The sequence below is a fragment of the Geotrypetes seraphini genome, chromosome 1 (genome assembly GCF_902459505.1).
Source record: "Geotrypetes seraphini chromosome 1, aGeoSer1.1, whole genome shotgun sequence".
Taxonomy (NCBI): domain Eukaryota; kingdom Metazoa; phylum Chordata; class Amphibia; order Gymnophiona; family Dermophiidae; genus Geotrypetes; species Geotrypetes seraphini.
This window is the reverse complement of record NC_047084.1, coordinates 348562093-348577865: the sequence shown is the minus strand read 5'-3', so window position 1 is coordinate 348577865 and position 15773 is coordinate 348562093. Positions and strand designations below refer to the sequence as shown.

General features: G+C 41.9%; 1 protein-coding gene across 5 annotated transcripts in view; it reads right to left on the bottom strand.

Moving 5' to 3' along the window:
* The window catches only part of ANXA3 (annexin A3), a 100177-nt gene extending 93887 nt beyond the window's left edge, over positions 1 to 6290 (bottom strand). Inside the window, exon 1 of one of the 5 annotated variants that reach the window (XM_033963490.1) lies at positions 6187 to 6290. In XM_033963490.1, coding sequence (XP_033819381.1) covers positions 6187 to 6245 — 59 coding nt within the window. In that variant the 5' untranslated portion in view covers positions 6246 to 6290. Of the gene's footprint in view, positions 1 to 5586; positions 5621 to 5731; positions 5830 to 5924; positions 6055 to 6186 lie in introns of those variants that run through there. The other 4 variants (XM_033963480.1, XM_033963518.1, XM_033963508.1 and 1 more) reach the window with 4 other exon arrangements.
* Between the last annotated feature and the right edge of the window lie 9483 nt (positions 6291 to 15773).

Below are 15773 nucleotides of genomic sequence, written 5' to 3'. Positions count from 1 at the left end.
GATCACTCCCAAGTCTCGTTCTGTTGAAGTTCTAGCTAAGGTCTCACCATTCAAGGTGCTAAGTTCTGCACGGATTTCTGCTGCCGAGGTGCATGATCTTGCATTTCTTAGCGTTGAAGCCCAGCTGCCAGGTCGAGGACCAAAGCTCCAACAAATGTAGGTCCTGTGTCATACTATCAGGTGAATTGCCATCTCTCACTATATTGCATAGTTTGGCGTCGTCAGCGAATAACGTTATCTTACCTTGAAGCCCCTGAGTTAGATCCCTTATGAATATGTTGAAAAGGAGCGGGCCCAAGACTGAGCCCTGCGGTACTCCACTGGTCACCTCCGATGTTTTAGAGAGGGTACCGTTAACTACCACCCTCTGAAGTCTGCCACTCAGCCAGTCATTGACCCATGTAGTTAGTATTTCTCCCAGCCCCATTGATTTCATCTTGCTCAACAACCTGCGATGCGGGACACTATCGAAAGCTTTGCTGAAGTCTAGGTATACGACGTCCACGGATTCTCCTAAGTCTAGCTGTTTTGTTACCCAGTCAAAGAAGCTGATGAGATTGGATTGGCAGGACCTACCCTTGGTGAATCTGTGTTGACTGGGATCCCATAGATTCTCCTCATCCAAGATTGCGTCTAATTTACGTTTGATTAGTGTTTCCATGAGTTTGCATACTATTGATGCGAGACTCACTGGTCTGTAGTTTGCAGCCTCTGCCCTGCAACCGTTTTTGTGCAGTAGAACGACGTTAGCTGTTTTCCAATCTATGGGGACTCTCCCCGAACTTAGGGAGAGATTGAAGAGTCCTGATAGCGGTTCTGCCAGGACATCACGCAGCTCACTGAGCACCCTGGGGTGTAGATTGTCCAGTCCCATGGCTTTGTTCACCTTGAGTCTTGCCAGTTCGTAGTAGATGTCATCAGCTGTGAACTCAAAATTCTGAAACAGGTCTTCCACGCTGGGCCTTGCCTGCAACTGTGGACCGTGCCCCGGTGCCTCGCAGGTGAAGACCGAGCAGAAGTATTCATTCAGTAGTTCTGCTTTATCGGAATCTGATTCTGCGCAGTTCCCATCTGGTTTTCTAAGGCGTACTATCCCATCTGTGTTCTTTTTCCTATCACTAATATACCTGAAGAAGGATTTGTCCCCTTTCTTCATGTTCTTTGCCAGAGTCTCTTCCACTCGAAGTTTGGCCTCCCTGACTGCCTAGGAGGAAGAAAAATTACCCCTCCCCCTAAAAAATACTCCAATTCATTCTACAGGAGAAGCAGTTTTATTTATTTAAAAAAATGTCTTTCCTACCTAAGGCCTAGGTAGGTCACAACCAATGTACATAACATAACATAAATCTTTATTTATATACCATGAGTGCCTTTCGGTTCAAGGCGGTTTACATAAAAATGGCTGAGAGGAGTCCATGAGCTACATTAAAGAAGAGACTGGAGGATTGCAGAGAGGGAATCAAGAGGTCCTAACTGAGAAGGGAAGTTAATAAATAAGTAAGGGAGTTCACAGTCTGAGAGTAGCAATATTGAGTCGGATCAATGGAGTTGGCAGAGTTTTTCTGGAGATTTAAGGTGGGTCATTAGTTTTGGAGAAGATAATCTTTTTACAGACACAGCACTGTATCAACTCTGCTTAATAATGAAACATCACACCCTTCATCACGAGAATGCTTGTATAAATAACTATTTTTCAGCAGACAGCTGAGGTATGCACATACTGATTCAGTGTAACATACTGATAAAAGGGGAGGCAGTTTCAAAGGTATACATACTTATCTCCTCTACTGATCACAGACACACAGAAAACACACATAAAAGCAAGCATGTACACACACATACACCAATCCTACCCACTTCCTCTACTCCCTTAGACATACATTTACATGCAAAAAGGTTGGAAAGAATTCCATGAGCCATGCTCTGCATGCTTTCCCCACTGATTTATTCTCTGGGCACTAGCACTGAATATTCAGGCATATGCACCAGATAAAACCTATTCTTTATTGAATCACAGCTCTTTTTTAAGTTATCAAATTTACATATTAAAAACAAATGCTTATCATTCACAGTAATATATTGATTTAGTTTCCAATAACGCTGGAACAATTCATGTGATTTCTTCAAGTTCCAGCCATTTGTGACTAAATGGCGGAACAAATGTAAAAGTCAATAGCAGCGTTAATGGATTGTGCAACTAGTGCAAATAGCGCAAAAAATTGTATGATGTGCTGGAGTGCTATTAAAGTGCTATTTAAAGTGCCATGTGCTTTTTACTTCAATGCCTGGCCCCCCGACCCAGGTTTCGTGTTCTTCGTCAGGAGGGGTCTAGGTTAAAGCAAACTTACATTAAAAACATTTCAAAAATAAAACAAATGTTTTTAATGTAAGTTTGCTTTAACCTAGACCCCTCCTGACGAAGAACACGAAACCTGGGTCGGGGGGCCAGGCATTGAAGTAAAAAGCACATGGCACTTTAAATAGCACTTTAATAGCACTCCAGCACATCATACAATTTTTTGCACTATTTGCACTAGTTGCACAATCCATTAACGCTGCTATTGACTTTTACATTTGTTCCGCCATTTAGTCGCAAATGGCTGGAACTTGAAGAAATCACATAAATTGTTCCAGCGTTATTGGAAACTGAATCAATATATTACTGTGAATGATAAGCATTTGTTTTTAATATGTAAATTTGATAACTTAAAAAAGAGCTGTGATTCAATAAAGAATATTATTATTTTCATCACAGAATTTTAGTGATTTTTCTCCCTACTAGTAATTTATACCAGATAAAACCTAGATAGGTAAGTACGATATTCAACACTTAATCAGCTAAGTTGAACCACATAAAGACAAGACTGTTTTATTTAGTCCTTTTTATGCGGTTATCCTAGCCGAAGTGCTGACTCTGCCCTGGAACGCTCACAAAATAGCCCGTTTCAGTTTAGACACTAACCAGACATTTTCAGTGGCACTAATTGTGACTGGTACAGTTTTAGAACATATGAATAGCCATACTGGGTCAAACCAATGGTCCATCAAGCCCAGTAAAATGTTTCAAAGTGGGCCGATCCAGGTCACAAGTACCTGCCAAAAACTCAAATAGTAGCAACATTCCATGCTACCGATCCAAGAGAAAGTAGTGGCTTGCTTTCCTTACGTCTCAATAGCCACTCAGGCAGTGAAGCTAGACCACCACCTCTCCAACTTACTGATCACACAATTCCAAATTACCATAACCTTCAGAAGAGAAATAAAACCTTGTTATTCAGGGACTTTATCAAGACAACCTAATGCTGTAACTGACCAACTCAAACGATTCCCTGATCCTATAACTTTCTAATCAAGTACAGTCCTGTAATTTCTCCCTGTCATTTGTCCCCTAATCTTGTAATTCACCTGGAAATGTCCAGAATACCTCTTTTGTAATCCGCCTAGCACCGCAAGGTAGAGGCGGAATAAAAGTCACTAATGTAATGTAATATCAGACTATGGACTTTTCCTCCAGAAACTTGTCCAAACCTTTTGGTTTACATCACTTCACAGTTAATTAAAAAAACACCTTTAGAGCAACATGTTGGCAACACTTCTTCAGGTAATAAAGCAGGAATCAAGTAGATACAGTTTAAAGAACAGTGCCTTTCCAGCTTTACACAGCACCCACACTCTGTAGTCCCCAACTTGACATTATCACTGTAATTTATGAGTCAGTTCTGTATGCTGGCATCTTTAGTACATCCTGTTCAGACCTGAAGAAGGGAGTGTCAGTTCCTTAAAACATTTAAAGGAGATATATAGAAAGAAAACATAAAGGAAATAAGGTGATACCTTTTCCATTGGACTACGTTTTAGTGCATTTTTTGATAAGTGGACTAACATGGCTACCACACCATTTTAAAACATTTAAGAAATGTATTAGGCTATTTCAGTATATGTCACCTTAGCACTCACACAAAATAAATGTTCACTAGAAAAAGAAGCCAGTGATTAGATAGATCATGTGGTTTTTTTATTTGCAGAATTTAATCTGCCCATCCAAACCAACCGTTCAGCTCTATAATCCCTAGTTTATCTCCCTCAGAGATTCTCTGTGCTTGCCCCAATTTTTTCTTTGATATCATCCTTGTCTCTAACACCTCCAATGGGAGGCTGGTGCATACATCCACCACCCCTTTCCACAACAAAATATTTCCTGTGATCATTCCTGAGTCCACTCCTTATCAGAAAGTCCACTTTCTATTGAAAGAGATCCATCTCCTGTACTACCACTCTTTATCATTTCTATAGCGCTGAAAGGCCATACAATCAGCGCTGTACATTCAGCATTTATAAATTTGAGATATTTAAATTTCCCCTTCTCTCTCTCATCCTGTCTCTTCTCCAACTAACTAACCACTCACAAAGAACTTCCTAAATTCTGAGCACTATTTTGCTTCTGTAGCTGAAAAGTGTTATCTTATTTCGTTAACTGCAAATCAGAAGAAATAAAATTCTGTTTTGACATTGGTTCAGATCATTGATTAAACCATATCCAGTCATTCTCTTCTTGTTGGGCTGAGAACTTTTCAGCTTCCCCCTCGAATAAATTTAGATCTTTAAGTCTGTCCCATTATACTTTGGGGATGATGACTGTTGACCATTCTAGTACATACCGTCTGGACCAATTACATTCTATTTATATCTTTCTTTCTACAAAATTGTACACAGTACTCCAAGTGTCACTAGAAGCTTATGCAAAGGCATTATTACCTCCACCTATGCACCCAAATATCCTCCTGGCTTTCCTTTGTTACCTGTCAGATTCTATTACTCTCAGATATCACACTTTAAGGCACAGAAGTACTTCACCTCATATACTGTACTTCTTTTATTTCTGTAAACACCCACTGTACATGTTTTAATATATGTCTGGGTTCCTGTATGGTGGTTAGGGAACCTGAAATTACAAATTACCCCCCCCCAAAAAAAAATAAATAAAAAATAAATAAAAGGATGTCTGCAAAATTAGCTGCTTCTCTGCAATCCTAAACCTCCTACAATTTTGCACAGACAGAAAGCTAGTTTCAATTCATTATGGCAGCTAAGGAAAATATTTTGAAACGTTCTTAAATGTAAATAAATGTAATAAATAGAAATAAAACAAAACATGTTGACAAATATCAAAAGCTAATAAAAAAAAATGTGCCGTTAATACAATAAAAAGGTATCATCTTATTTTCTTTTCTGTTTTATTTCTATTAACATGGCTACCACACCACTTTACTCAAAAGTTCTTGGAATGCTTTGCAGTAACCATCAAGGGAATACATGAAGTTCTTCAACTACCAAGTGGAAGATCTCACTGACGCTCCTGGCCCTACTTGTGATTTTACAGAAAGTCACTTCGCCCATTCCCTCCTAGGTAAACATAATAGTAAGGTCTTTGGGCCAGGGAGAGCCCTACCATACGTGCAAGTAACTCTCCTTAAGGGAAGTAATGAAACCTAAAATCCTCCTCCCACCCCACGCTCCACTGAGAAGAAAGCAAAAGCAGTTACTCATCCCCTCCCCCCCCCCAGAGCAAACGAAAAGAAAACTTGCTTCTCTCAAGAATGGAGCGCGTAAAGCAGCTTGCACAGACACGCGGCTCTACGTTCAGCGCAAAAGGCGGGAAGAGGGCAAAAGGTGAAACACCTGCTGCTCTCAGGAAGGAGCGCCCCCCTCCCCCCCCCCCGAGACCACTCACTGGTTGTCGCTGCTGCTCCGGTACTTTTCTCTACCTCTCCCACTTCCTTGCCAGCAATGAATCCACCTCAGGGCAGGGCAGGGCAGCGACAGCGCTAGAGCTCCTCCCTCATATTACTATGCACCACTAGCTGGCTTACCCGGCGCCCAGTTAAGAACAGAGAAAAAACTACTCTACTTTTAATAGTCATTACCTAACTTCAGGAAATTGCTTTACCAGAATACGAGGAAACGCACTCTACTGAAGGCACTCCAGCACATTGCTTCAGTTTCAGTCTGGCGCCTTTTAAACCACCCAGTATCTCCCATTCCCTCGCTCTCTCTTTTCCGCTTCTACTCCACGCCTTCTGACCCTCCGCCTCCTTTGTCCAAGAGGATGCCGAGGTGCTTCTCTCCCTGCCCTAGCTGTGGTTTACCCTTACTCTCTCCCTCTTCCCCTGTCTGCTTCTGCTGTACCTCAGTTGTCTTGCGTTGCATGGCACGTGTCGTCCACTGTTTTCACATTCAAGATCCATGCAAGGAGTTTAGATGCCTAAACGTTCAGCTTGGTGGTCCAAAGTTAAATTTCATACCTGAAGTCCTCCCCCTTTCAGGTAACTTAATTGCCTCTGGTACCCAAGCCCGATTCCCTTGATTCCTTGCGAGGGGATATGATTGAGACTTTTAAAATACTGAAAGGATTCGACAAAATAGAGCAAGAATCATCGTTGTTCACATTGTCAAATGTGAAACGGACAAGAGGTCATGGACTAAAGCTGAGGGGCAGCAGGCTCAGGACAAATGTCAGGAAGTTCTGTTTCACACAGCGGGTGGTGGATGCTTGGAATGCTCTCCCGGAGGAGGTGGTGACGGAGATTACCATTCTGGGTTTCAAGCGTAAGTTGGATGTATACCTCCTTGCAAAACACATCGATTGGTACGGGTGACCAGGGTCTCCATCTGGGAGCACCTGGCTTGGCCTCCGCGTGTGCGGGTCGCCGGAATAGATGGACCTAGGGTCTGATCTGGCGAAGGCGTTTCTTATGTTCTTATGTTTAAATGAACAATCATAATCAGGCAAACCAACCCTTTAAAAATAAACTTGTAAAATGCATAATTGGACATGGTTCAATATTTAAAAGCTTGTTCCATATATACATATAGAACATGCCCAGGAGGGAGATAGTAACCAGGTGCAGTTACCCTTCCCCCAGAGGGAAAAGGAGGAAACTTCCTTCCTTTTCCTGAAAAGGATGGGTGGTAATCTCTTGCCACTGCACATTGAAGTCAAAATACCAGAGAATTCTGATTTCATAGCCACATACAACAATTCAAACATTAAAAAATATTATTTATTTATTCATTCATTTATGTAGCCCATCCCAAAAGAGCCCAGAACAAGTTACAGGAGTACATACACAGCATAGTCAAGACAGAATGGACAAACCCATCTGTTCCACACTTAATTTGGTATGGCGGTATATAAGAATAAAATTATTATTATTATTAATCTCCTGCATCCTCTCCTACTCCCGCCTTCCCTCCCACTTCCTCTCTCACCCTCTTACCTATCCTATTCCCCCCCTCTCTCCTCTGCCTTGAGCCTGTATAGGTATCAGCGACACACAAATAGAAGATTAGATTAGAAGACCTGTTTGGAAAGCAAGTAGTACAATGGCTGAGTTATGGTAGATAGAGAACATCTGAGATACACTAGGTAAGTATACATGCTAAAGTAGAATTAAACAGCCTAGATACATTAACTATACCTGCTATAGTAGATATAAACATCTGAGATACACTAATCAGCTACAGTAGATATAAACCTCCGAGATACACTAATTAACTATACATGCTTTGGAAAGGAATCTAGCGCTATGGCCTAGTTGATGAATGAGTTTGGCCGAGATCGTTTAGGCTTGGACTTTTCATGGTGAGTTTATCTGAGATCGTGTAGGCTTGGTCTTTCCATCATGAGTTTATCTGAGATTGTTTAGGCTTGGTCTTTTCATGGAGCTGGATTTGTAAAGAGGAAGGTTGTCCAGCTCTCTGATAGATGGAGTGGGGGGGGGGGGGATGAATTTCCATAGTTTGGGCAAGAAGTGCGAGTAAGCGTGCCTGTGAGCTGATTCTGTTTTGAGGGCGTGTCCAGGGGTTAGGGATAGTCTTTCTTTCAGGGATCTTAACCGTTGGCTTGGTTTATAGTTTGGTAGCGTGGGAATCATTTAGATTGGTACCAATTTCTTGAAGGTTTTGAATGCCAGGACTAGGGCTTTGAAGATATGCTTCTTGTTAGGCAGCCAGTGAACTGATGCTAGTGATAGGGTGACGTGATGCTCAAGTTTTTTAATAGGTGGACTGCAGCATTTTGGACACATTGGAGGCGAGATAGGTTTTTAGCAGATAGGCCTACTAGTAATGCATTATAATAGTCCATACGGGACAGCAGGAAAGCATATAGTAATTGGGCAAATTCAGGTTCTGAGAAGAATGTTTGGATGCTCCTCAGCTGGTGGAGGTAGTAAAAAGAGGTTGACACTATTTGGGAAATGTGGTCTGTAAGAGATAGATTTGAGTCCAGTAGTACTCCCAGGCTGCGGACTCTATCTTTGGCTGTGAGGGTATTATTTCCCTAAGAAAAGCAGGGATGAAGGTTCGTGCAGTTTTCTTTGTGAACCCAGAGGAGCTCTGTTTTTGATGTATTAAGCTATGGTTTCTAGATTTGCTTGATTGCATGATTTGCTCAGTTCAATTTGGGCCCAGGGGGTTGGTAGAGTTGGATATCGTTGGCGATGTGTTTTTCATCAGTGTCAGTTACTGGTCTGACATATATGTTGAAAAGTAAAAGAGATAGTAAAGCCCCTTGTGGTACATAGTTAAGTGGTTTTGGTTGAGATGTGGTCTGGCCTAGTAAAGTACCCTATGAGATCTTCTCTTCCTTCACTCCCCTTGCCAGGCATATCTCCATCACTCCATTCTGCTCCTAGATCCAACATCTCCCTTCTTCCCTCCACCTTCTATGTATCTCTCTCTCTCCCTCTCATCCAGCCCCATGTCCAGTACCTCTCTCTCCATCCCTTGCGTCCCTCTCCCCTATGCAGCATTCTCTTCCTTCCACTGCCATATCCAACATTTGTTTCTTTCCCATTGTCCACCATTTTTCTCTCTCCCTGTCTTGTGCCCTTGGTCAAATCTCTCTATCCCTCTCCATACACTTTCTCTCTCTCTTCCTCCTCTCCATTATCATGTGCAATATTTCACCCTCTCCTCTCACCATGTGTGTCTCTCACCTCCCTGTGCCAGCATCTTTCCTTCCTCTCACCCCTTCCTCTGTACCAGCAACATTCCTTCCTCTCTTCCCTCCCCTCTCTTTCCTTCCACCCCTCCCCTGTACTCTCTTCTCCCTAGTAATGTTTGCTTCATCGGGTCATGTTATCAGTGTGGAATAGTCTCCCGGCAGAGGTGGTAGAGACAAAGACTGTGTCTGAATTCAAGAAAGCATGGGACAGGCACACGGATCTATTAGGGTTAGATGGAAATAGTGGATGGGCAGACTAGATGAGCCATTTGCCCTTTATCTGCCATCATGTTTCTTATTATGCAAAGAAAAAGTCAAATTAGCAGACAAAATTCAGCTGAACAACAAGTAGCATGCTCTATGATGTTTACTCAGATTCTGAAACTTTGAACTGGGTCTCAAGACATTTTATGCTAATGAATTATCTATCAGATGATAAAAATATCCAACTTTGGGTGTCTCTAGCTTGGTCTCATTGTTCAGCATCACTCTTTTCTTGTTTCCTGGTCTTATTTATTTCTTTTGCTCTTCTCTCTGGTGTTTTCCTTCTTTTCATTTTCAGTTCCAGCCTTTTCTCTTTCCTTCACAGTGGATACTTTTCCTTCTCTCTCTCTCTCTGTTTCTACACTTTTTCCTTTTTCTATCCTTCCTGTTATTCTTTCCATTCCTTCTCTCTCTCCTTGTTTACATTAGTGAAAGGCCATTAGCGTGTAAGCCCCTATCATCACCTATTTGGTAGGCGGTAGGGACTCACATGCTGAATCTTTGCTAATCAATTTGTGCACGATTAGTGCAGAACACACTCACTCTTTGCCCAAGACACACCTCTGCACATGGGTAGCTTGCACAGATACCAAAATTACCATAGGACACCTCAGTGTGCTCCATGGTACACCATGTTTTGCTGTGCTTACCGCAGTTTTGTAAAAGGGCCCTTAATTTGTTGCAAAAACTTGACAATTACTCGATCTTCTCCAGTAAACATCATTTCCACAGTTAGTGTATATAATGACATCACACTGTCACTTTTGCACAGTAGAAAAAGTAAGTATGCAGTGAGTTCTGAAGGTCAGTTATGCAGTGTGTTATTCTGGATAAAGTAGTGCAAAAAAACTCCACTTAAAGGTAGCTGAGAGTGCTCAAATGGTGAGATCGTGAGCACAGCACTGTCACTCTGTGAAGATTCAAGCAAGGTCTTATTAGCCCTGAAGAAACGGCTTAGTGCTGTGAAACGTTGGCATTTCAACAGACTGCTTTAAACACTCACAGTGGTTTCAGTTGCAAAATATCTCAGTCCTCAATTATTTTAAACCTCAACAGCGAGTTGCCACTCTAGGGAAGATTTTTAACCAATGCTGTGGAGGTGGTGGTTTGATCTTGAGCTCTGCCAATAAAACCTGAAGCTTTTTCTTCCATTTGAGCAAACTCTTAGCTACCTTTAAGTGGAGTTTTTTTGCACTACTTTATTTATATTTCCCCATCTCACCTTTTACAATAATGTGTTATTCTGGTACATATTACCAAAATTCGCTGAAATGATGCTGTTAAACAACAATTAGATGACAAAATCTAGTGGTTTCCTAATCATTGTGTATATGTAATATAAATATTTTAGGTAAGAATTAATCCTCTACCTCAAAAATATTTCTTTTCCGTGTGTTTGTAAGTGATAAAGATTTGAGGAAGACAAAAATAACATAATCCATTCTCTGTATATTCAAAATTATTTTTATTAAGTAAAAATGTGTTTTGTGGCATGTATTATCAATCACATATTGTCCATAATAAACAGAGCAGTATTTCAAAGACATAATTACTATACATGACAATAGCACCAAAGCTGGTTTCCTTATCAACCCAAGGCCTCTGTGAGTCTGTATAGGGACAAAAGGCTCAATTCTGCAAAATTCCAGAGAACCATGTGAGCGGCCAAACAGCTGGCAATTCTCAGTACACATTTTTTCTCAGGGGGAAAACTCTCCCACATTTTAAAACTCAGCCCAGGAATATTTGACTCTATCCTGTTTGATATTTCTCCTGATGTGTACCTTTTCTAACACTTCCTGAATTTTGCAGTTTAGCAGCTATAGAAGTTAGAGGGAAACAGAACGGGCATGGGGTCAGCATCGTACACCATAAATTTACGCGCCAGTAGCCTTAAAAGCAGGACATTCGTGCCAGTAAGTGCCACAAAAATCTGCAGCATTCTCCAGTGTGTTAAATGAGAGAAATGGAACATTGCCTTCAGTTAATTTTTTTTTTTTAAATATATGTGTGGCAGCCTAACTTGATAACAAATGAGAAAAACTCCCAACAGTTTCCAGGTTCCTTTGTTTTTCCTGCAAAGCATGATATGAAATTAACGATAACGAATACATCATACAGCAGAACTGCAGGATTTGAAACACATTGGCAACATCCAAAGTCCCAACCAACCCGACCTGTTCAGCCAATATAATCATATGAATGCAGTAGCTCACAAGGTACCTGATGAAATTACATTACAGAACCTAGTTAATCAAGTCTTAATTCCATGCAGAAACTGCAGGTTGTACAATTATATTTACACAAATTACCCAGACAGCAGTGAATTTTTTTTACACCAAAGAAACTGAATGTGAGTACATAATATGCATATAGAGTAGTTATAATAACCTTTTACAAATAAAACTAGTGCTGTGCCCATGAATATATGGCATGGTTGTTATGGCTATACATATATCATGCTAAATCAAGTGACTGAGCTACCAAAAATGAACCTGAAAAAGGTACATGTCCTGTAGAAAAGGGTGGAAAGCTAGGACAGAGAGCAAGCAGTAAAAGTTTTGATTTAAAAAAAAAAAAAATATGTTTTAGGAAATGCTTAAATGAAAAATAATCCGAACACATCACCCCATATTACAAGAAACTTCACTGCCAGAATAATCTTCAAATTCGGCTGCCTCTGCTACAAGACACTCTTCGGCACCGCTTCCACCTGTCTCCTGAAACACTTCATCCTACGGGACAAACTCCGCTTCCCACGCAGAACACTCCTGTTTACATTCCCCTCCCCCAAAGGATGCCGATTCAAAAGATTCCTCAACAGGACTCTTGCCTTCCAAATAGGGATATGGAACAACACTCTAAGCGACCTAATTCTGAATTCACTAACATACCACATATTCAGAAAATCACTAAAAACACACTTATTCGACAAATTTGTCTGATCTTTCAAAATAGCTCAACACCTACCTCTTCTTACACATTCCCCCTCCTATCCCCTATGCTGCCCAATCACATAACTGCCCACTTACCCCTTCCCAATTGCAATTGATAACTCGCTGTTATCTGCACCTCTTATCGTGCGCCGTCTTGAACTGAAAGGTATGATGGGATATAAATAAAGCTATTATTATTATTAAATAACACAGAAAGTTCAAGTCAAATTTCTAATCTCACCCACAAAATGTTGGCTTGTCTACTCTGCTGTGCTGAAAGCTGCGATGTTCCAAGCACACATAAGAACATAAGAAGTTGCCCCCGCTGAGTCAGACCAGAGGTCCATCTTGCTCAGCGGTCCGCTCCCGCGGCGGCCCATCAGGCCTAGTGCCTGAACAGTGGTCCCTGATTAATTTTGTAACTTAATTTTGTGTAATTTTACACACAGACCCGATCCTACCAAGAGTGTGAACTCTTCCCCCCATGCAATCCGCTAAGAAGATCGACTGTCGGCTCCGGGCGGCTTTCCCGCAGAGGAGAGAATCCTACATTCACCGTGGGCCTCATCTGGGGCAGCCTCCTTGGAGCGGCTGGGGCACGGGCAGTGTGTCTGGGAGGGAATGCATGGATGGGAGAACATCGCAGGGGAGGAGACATAGGCATCCTAGGACTGTCTGCCAAGTCTCTTCCCTGAAGAAGCCCTTTCTGGAAACGTCAATCGCTCCTCCTAACTTACTTGCTCCACTTCATCACTGACGCTGAAACCGTGGATTGAAGACAAAGTTTTATTTTATTTTTCTTTCCAGTTATGATTTATCTTTAATCTTATCTATTGTTTTGCCTTTTGTCTTTGTTTTGTTCTATTTCTATCATTTAAATTTCTCCAGAATTCTACTGTTCAACGGCTCCCCCTTCTGCTTCTATTCCTTTCTCTCCTCTCTTCTACCTTCCAAAGTATTTAGATCAATGCTGTCTTGTTAAAATGTTTATTTTATTTTTATTTTTCCTCTAACTCTACTTTTCACTTCTCTATTACCCTCCAGGTACTTTAGTTAGATTGTGAGCCTTCGGGACAGTAAGGGAATTTTTCAAGTACCTTTCTTATTTCTAATCTTAATGTATATTTTCTGTAAACCGCTTAGAACCTAACGGATGTAGCGGTATATAAGAAATAAATTACATTACATTACCTCTAATCCCATCCCTATAATCTACCTCTACTCTTATCTGTACCCCTCAATCCCTTTGTCTTCCAAGTACCTATCCAAAGCTTCTTTGAACCCCTGTAGCATGCTAATATTTGTGGTTCACTAGATCAGAATGATTAGGGACTGAGGAGCCCTTTCACTAAACCTTAGCCCATGCTAAAAGCTGTGGATCCTATGCTATACCTATGAGCTACGTGGCACTTAGGGGCTGATTCTGGAATTGGCACCTACCATGGCAGGTGCTTACAAATCGGATCGATTTTTCACTTCGTCAAAAATTACAAAGACTAGGGGACACTCGATGAAGTTACAATTTTTAAAACCAAAAGGAGGAATTTTTTTTTTTTTCACTCAGAGAATAGTTAAGCTCTGGAACGTGTTACCAGAGGATGTGTTAAGAGTGGATAGCATAGCTGGTTTTAAGAAAGGTTTGGACAAGTTCCTGGAGGAAAAGTCCATAGTCTGTTATTGAGAAAGACAAGGGGGAAGCCACTGCTTGCCCTGGATTGGTAGCATGGAATGTTGCTACACATTGTGTTTTGGCCAGGTACTAAAGACCTGGATTGGCCACCGTGAGAACGGGCTACTGGACTAGATGGACCATTGGTCTGATCCAGTAAGGCTATTCTTATGTTCTTATTTTTAGAATTGTAAATCATTAACTAAATAAAAGACCTCAATAAATTGCTACTATTATAGGGTTTTTTGCCAGGTACTGGTGACCTGGATTGGCCACCGTGAGGATGGGCTATTGGGCTTGATGGGCTATTAAAACTTGGCAAGCCACATAAAAACCTGTAGAACGCAGTCCGCTGAAAAGCTTTGGACCCTGGACCCAAGTTTGGACCCTGCGTCCAAGTTTTAATATTAATAAAGTCCATCTCAGGAACATCATTTCTCCATGTTGTATAGACACATGTAACAAAGAGAGTCCATGCTCTATACAGCTTGCATCTAGTCAAAACAAACATACATTACAAACAAGTGAATCTAAGAGCAGTGCTTAATTGGAGGGGTGGGTGGGCCTGGAATGCAGTTCCTTCATTTTTGAGACTCCAGAGAAACTGGGGTGTTCTGCTCCTACCCCTCCCTTCCAGACTGTCTTCAGGGAAGGAGAGGGGTGAGCTTGTAGCAGAGCAGAGAACAGTCTCTCTGCTCCTCAATCTTTCCCCTTTTCTTCGGTTGCTCCTGACCCTAGGCTGTCCTCTGTTCCACTTCCTCTTGTGTACATTTAAGCCCTCTCCAGGAGAAGTGATAAAGTGGTCAAAATGTAAAAGCAACCTCAGAAAGGATTTGAAAATGCCTGGAATGGGAATATGATGCACTGATTCAGGAAGTCTGTTCCAGGCAAACAGCACAGCACGTTCGAAAGAACAGATTCAAAGAAATGGAAGAGAAGGGTGCAGATAAGAGTGACTTACCCCCCCACCCCCCAAAAAAAAAAGCATTCATGAGGAATATAGGGAGAACAAAGATGAAGAACTACAGAGCAAATGAAACTGTAGACAAGAAATAGACATTTGAATTACATGTGGAAGTGGACAGGAACCCAAAGTAATGACTTGAGGAAAGGGGTTGCACTTCTCCCTCCGGATTCGCGGGAGATAGGGGCAGAGCCGGACCGCAAATGGCGAAAAACCGTGAATATCCGGCTCTGATCCACCTCCGCCTCCCTCCCGTCTTCCTGGCCTTACCTGGTGGTCTAGCGGGCTTTCGGGACAGGAACGATCTTCCTACGCTCCTGCCCCGTGCAGATCGCCATTAGGAAATGGCTGTGGGGAGTTCTCGTAGTCTCTCGAGCAGTCCTATTTTTAACTAATTTGGCTTATGTGGCAACGGGCTGAATATTGACCTAGCTGGCTATCAGGCTCATAATCAAAAAATATAGATGTCCAAAAAGCATCCTAAATCCGCACTTCGACGTCCTAATCGCCAGGACATCCAAGTGCCGATAATCAAAACCAACTATCTGTACGTCTAGTGAGGTGTTCCAGCCTCTGTGTGTCCAGAGCACGAGATGGGTATGCTCTGGGCAGGCTTTGGGCATTCCCAAAGGCGGGTTAGACATGGACCTCTTGCAGCAATAATCAAACATTTTGCAAGACATCCTGGACGGAACTTAAGATGTTTGGAACTAGACCTGTTTTTGATGGGTCTAAGTGCCACAAAGGTGCCCAAACTGACCAGATCACCACTGCATGCATCAAGGAAAGACACCCCAGTGCTCACTGACCCCCTTCACCCACACAAGGTACATACCTGGCTCTAAAACAGCAGCATCTGGTATGGGGAAGCCTAGTACAGCTGCACACAAGTGTCTTAAGTAGCCTAGTAGGTGGCTAGTGAACCATAGAGAG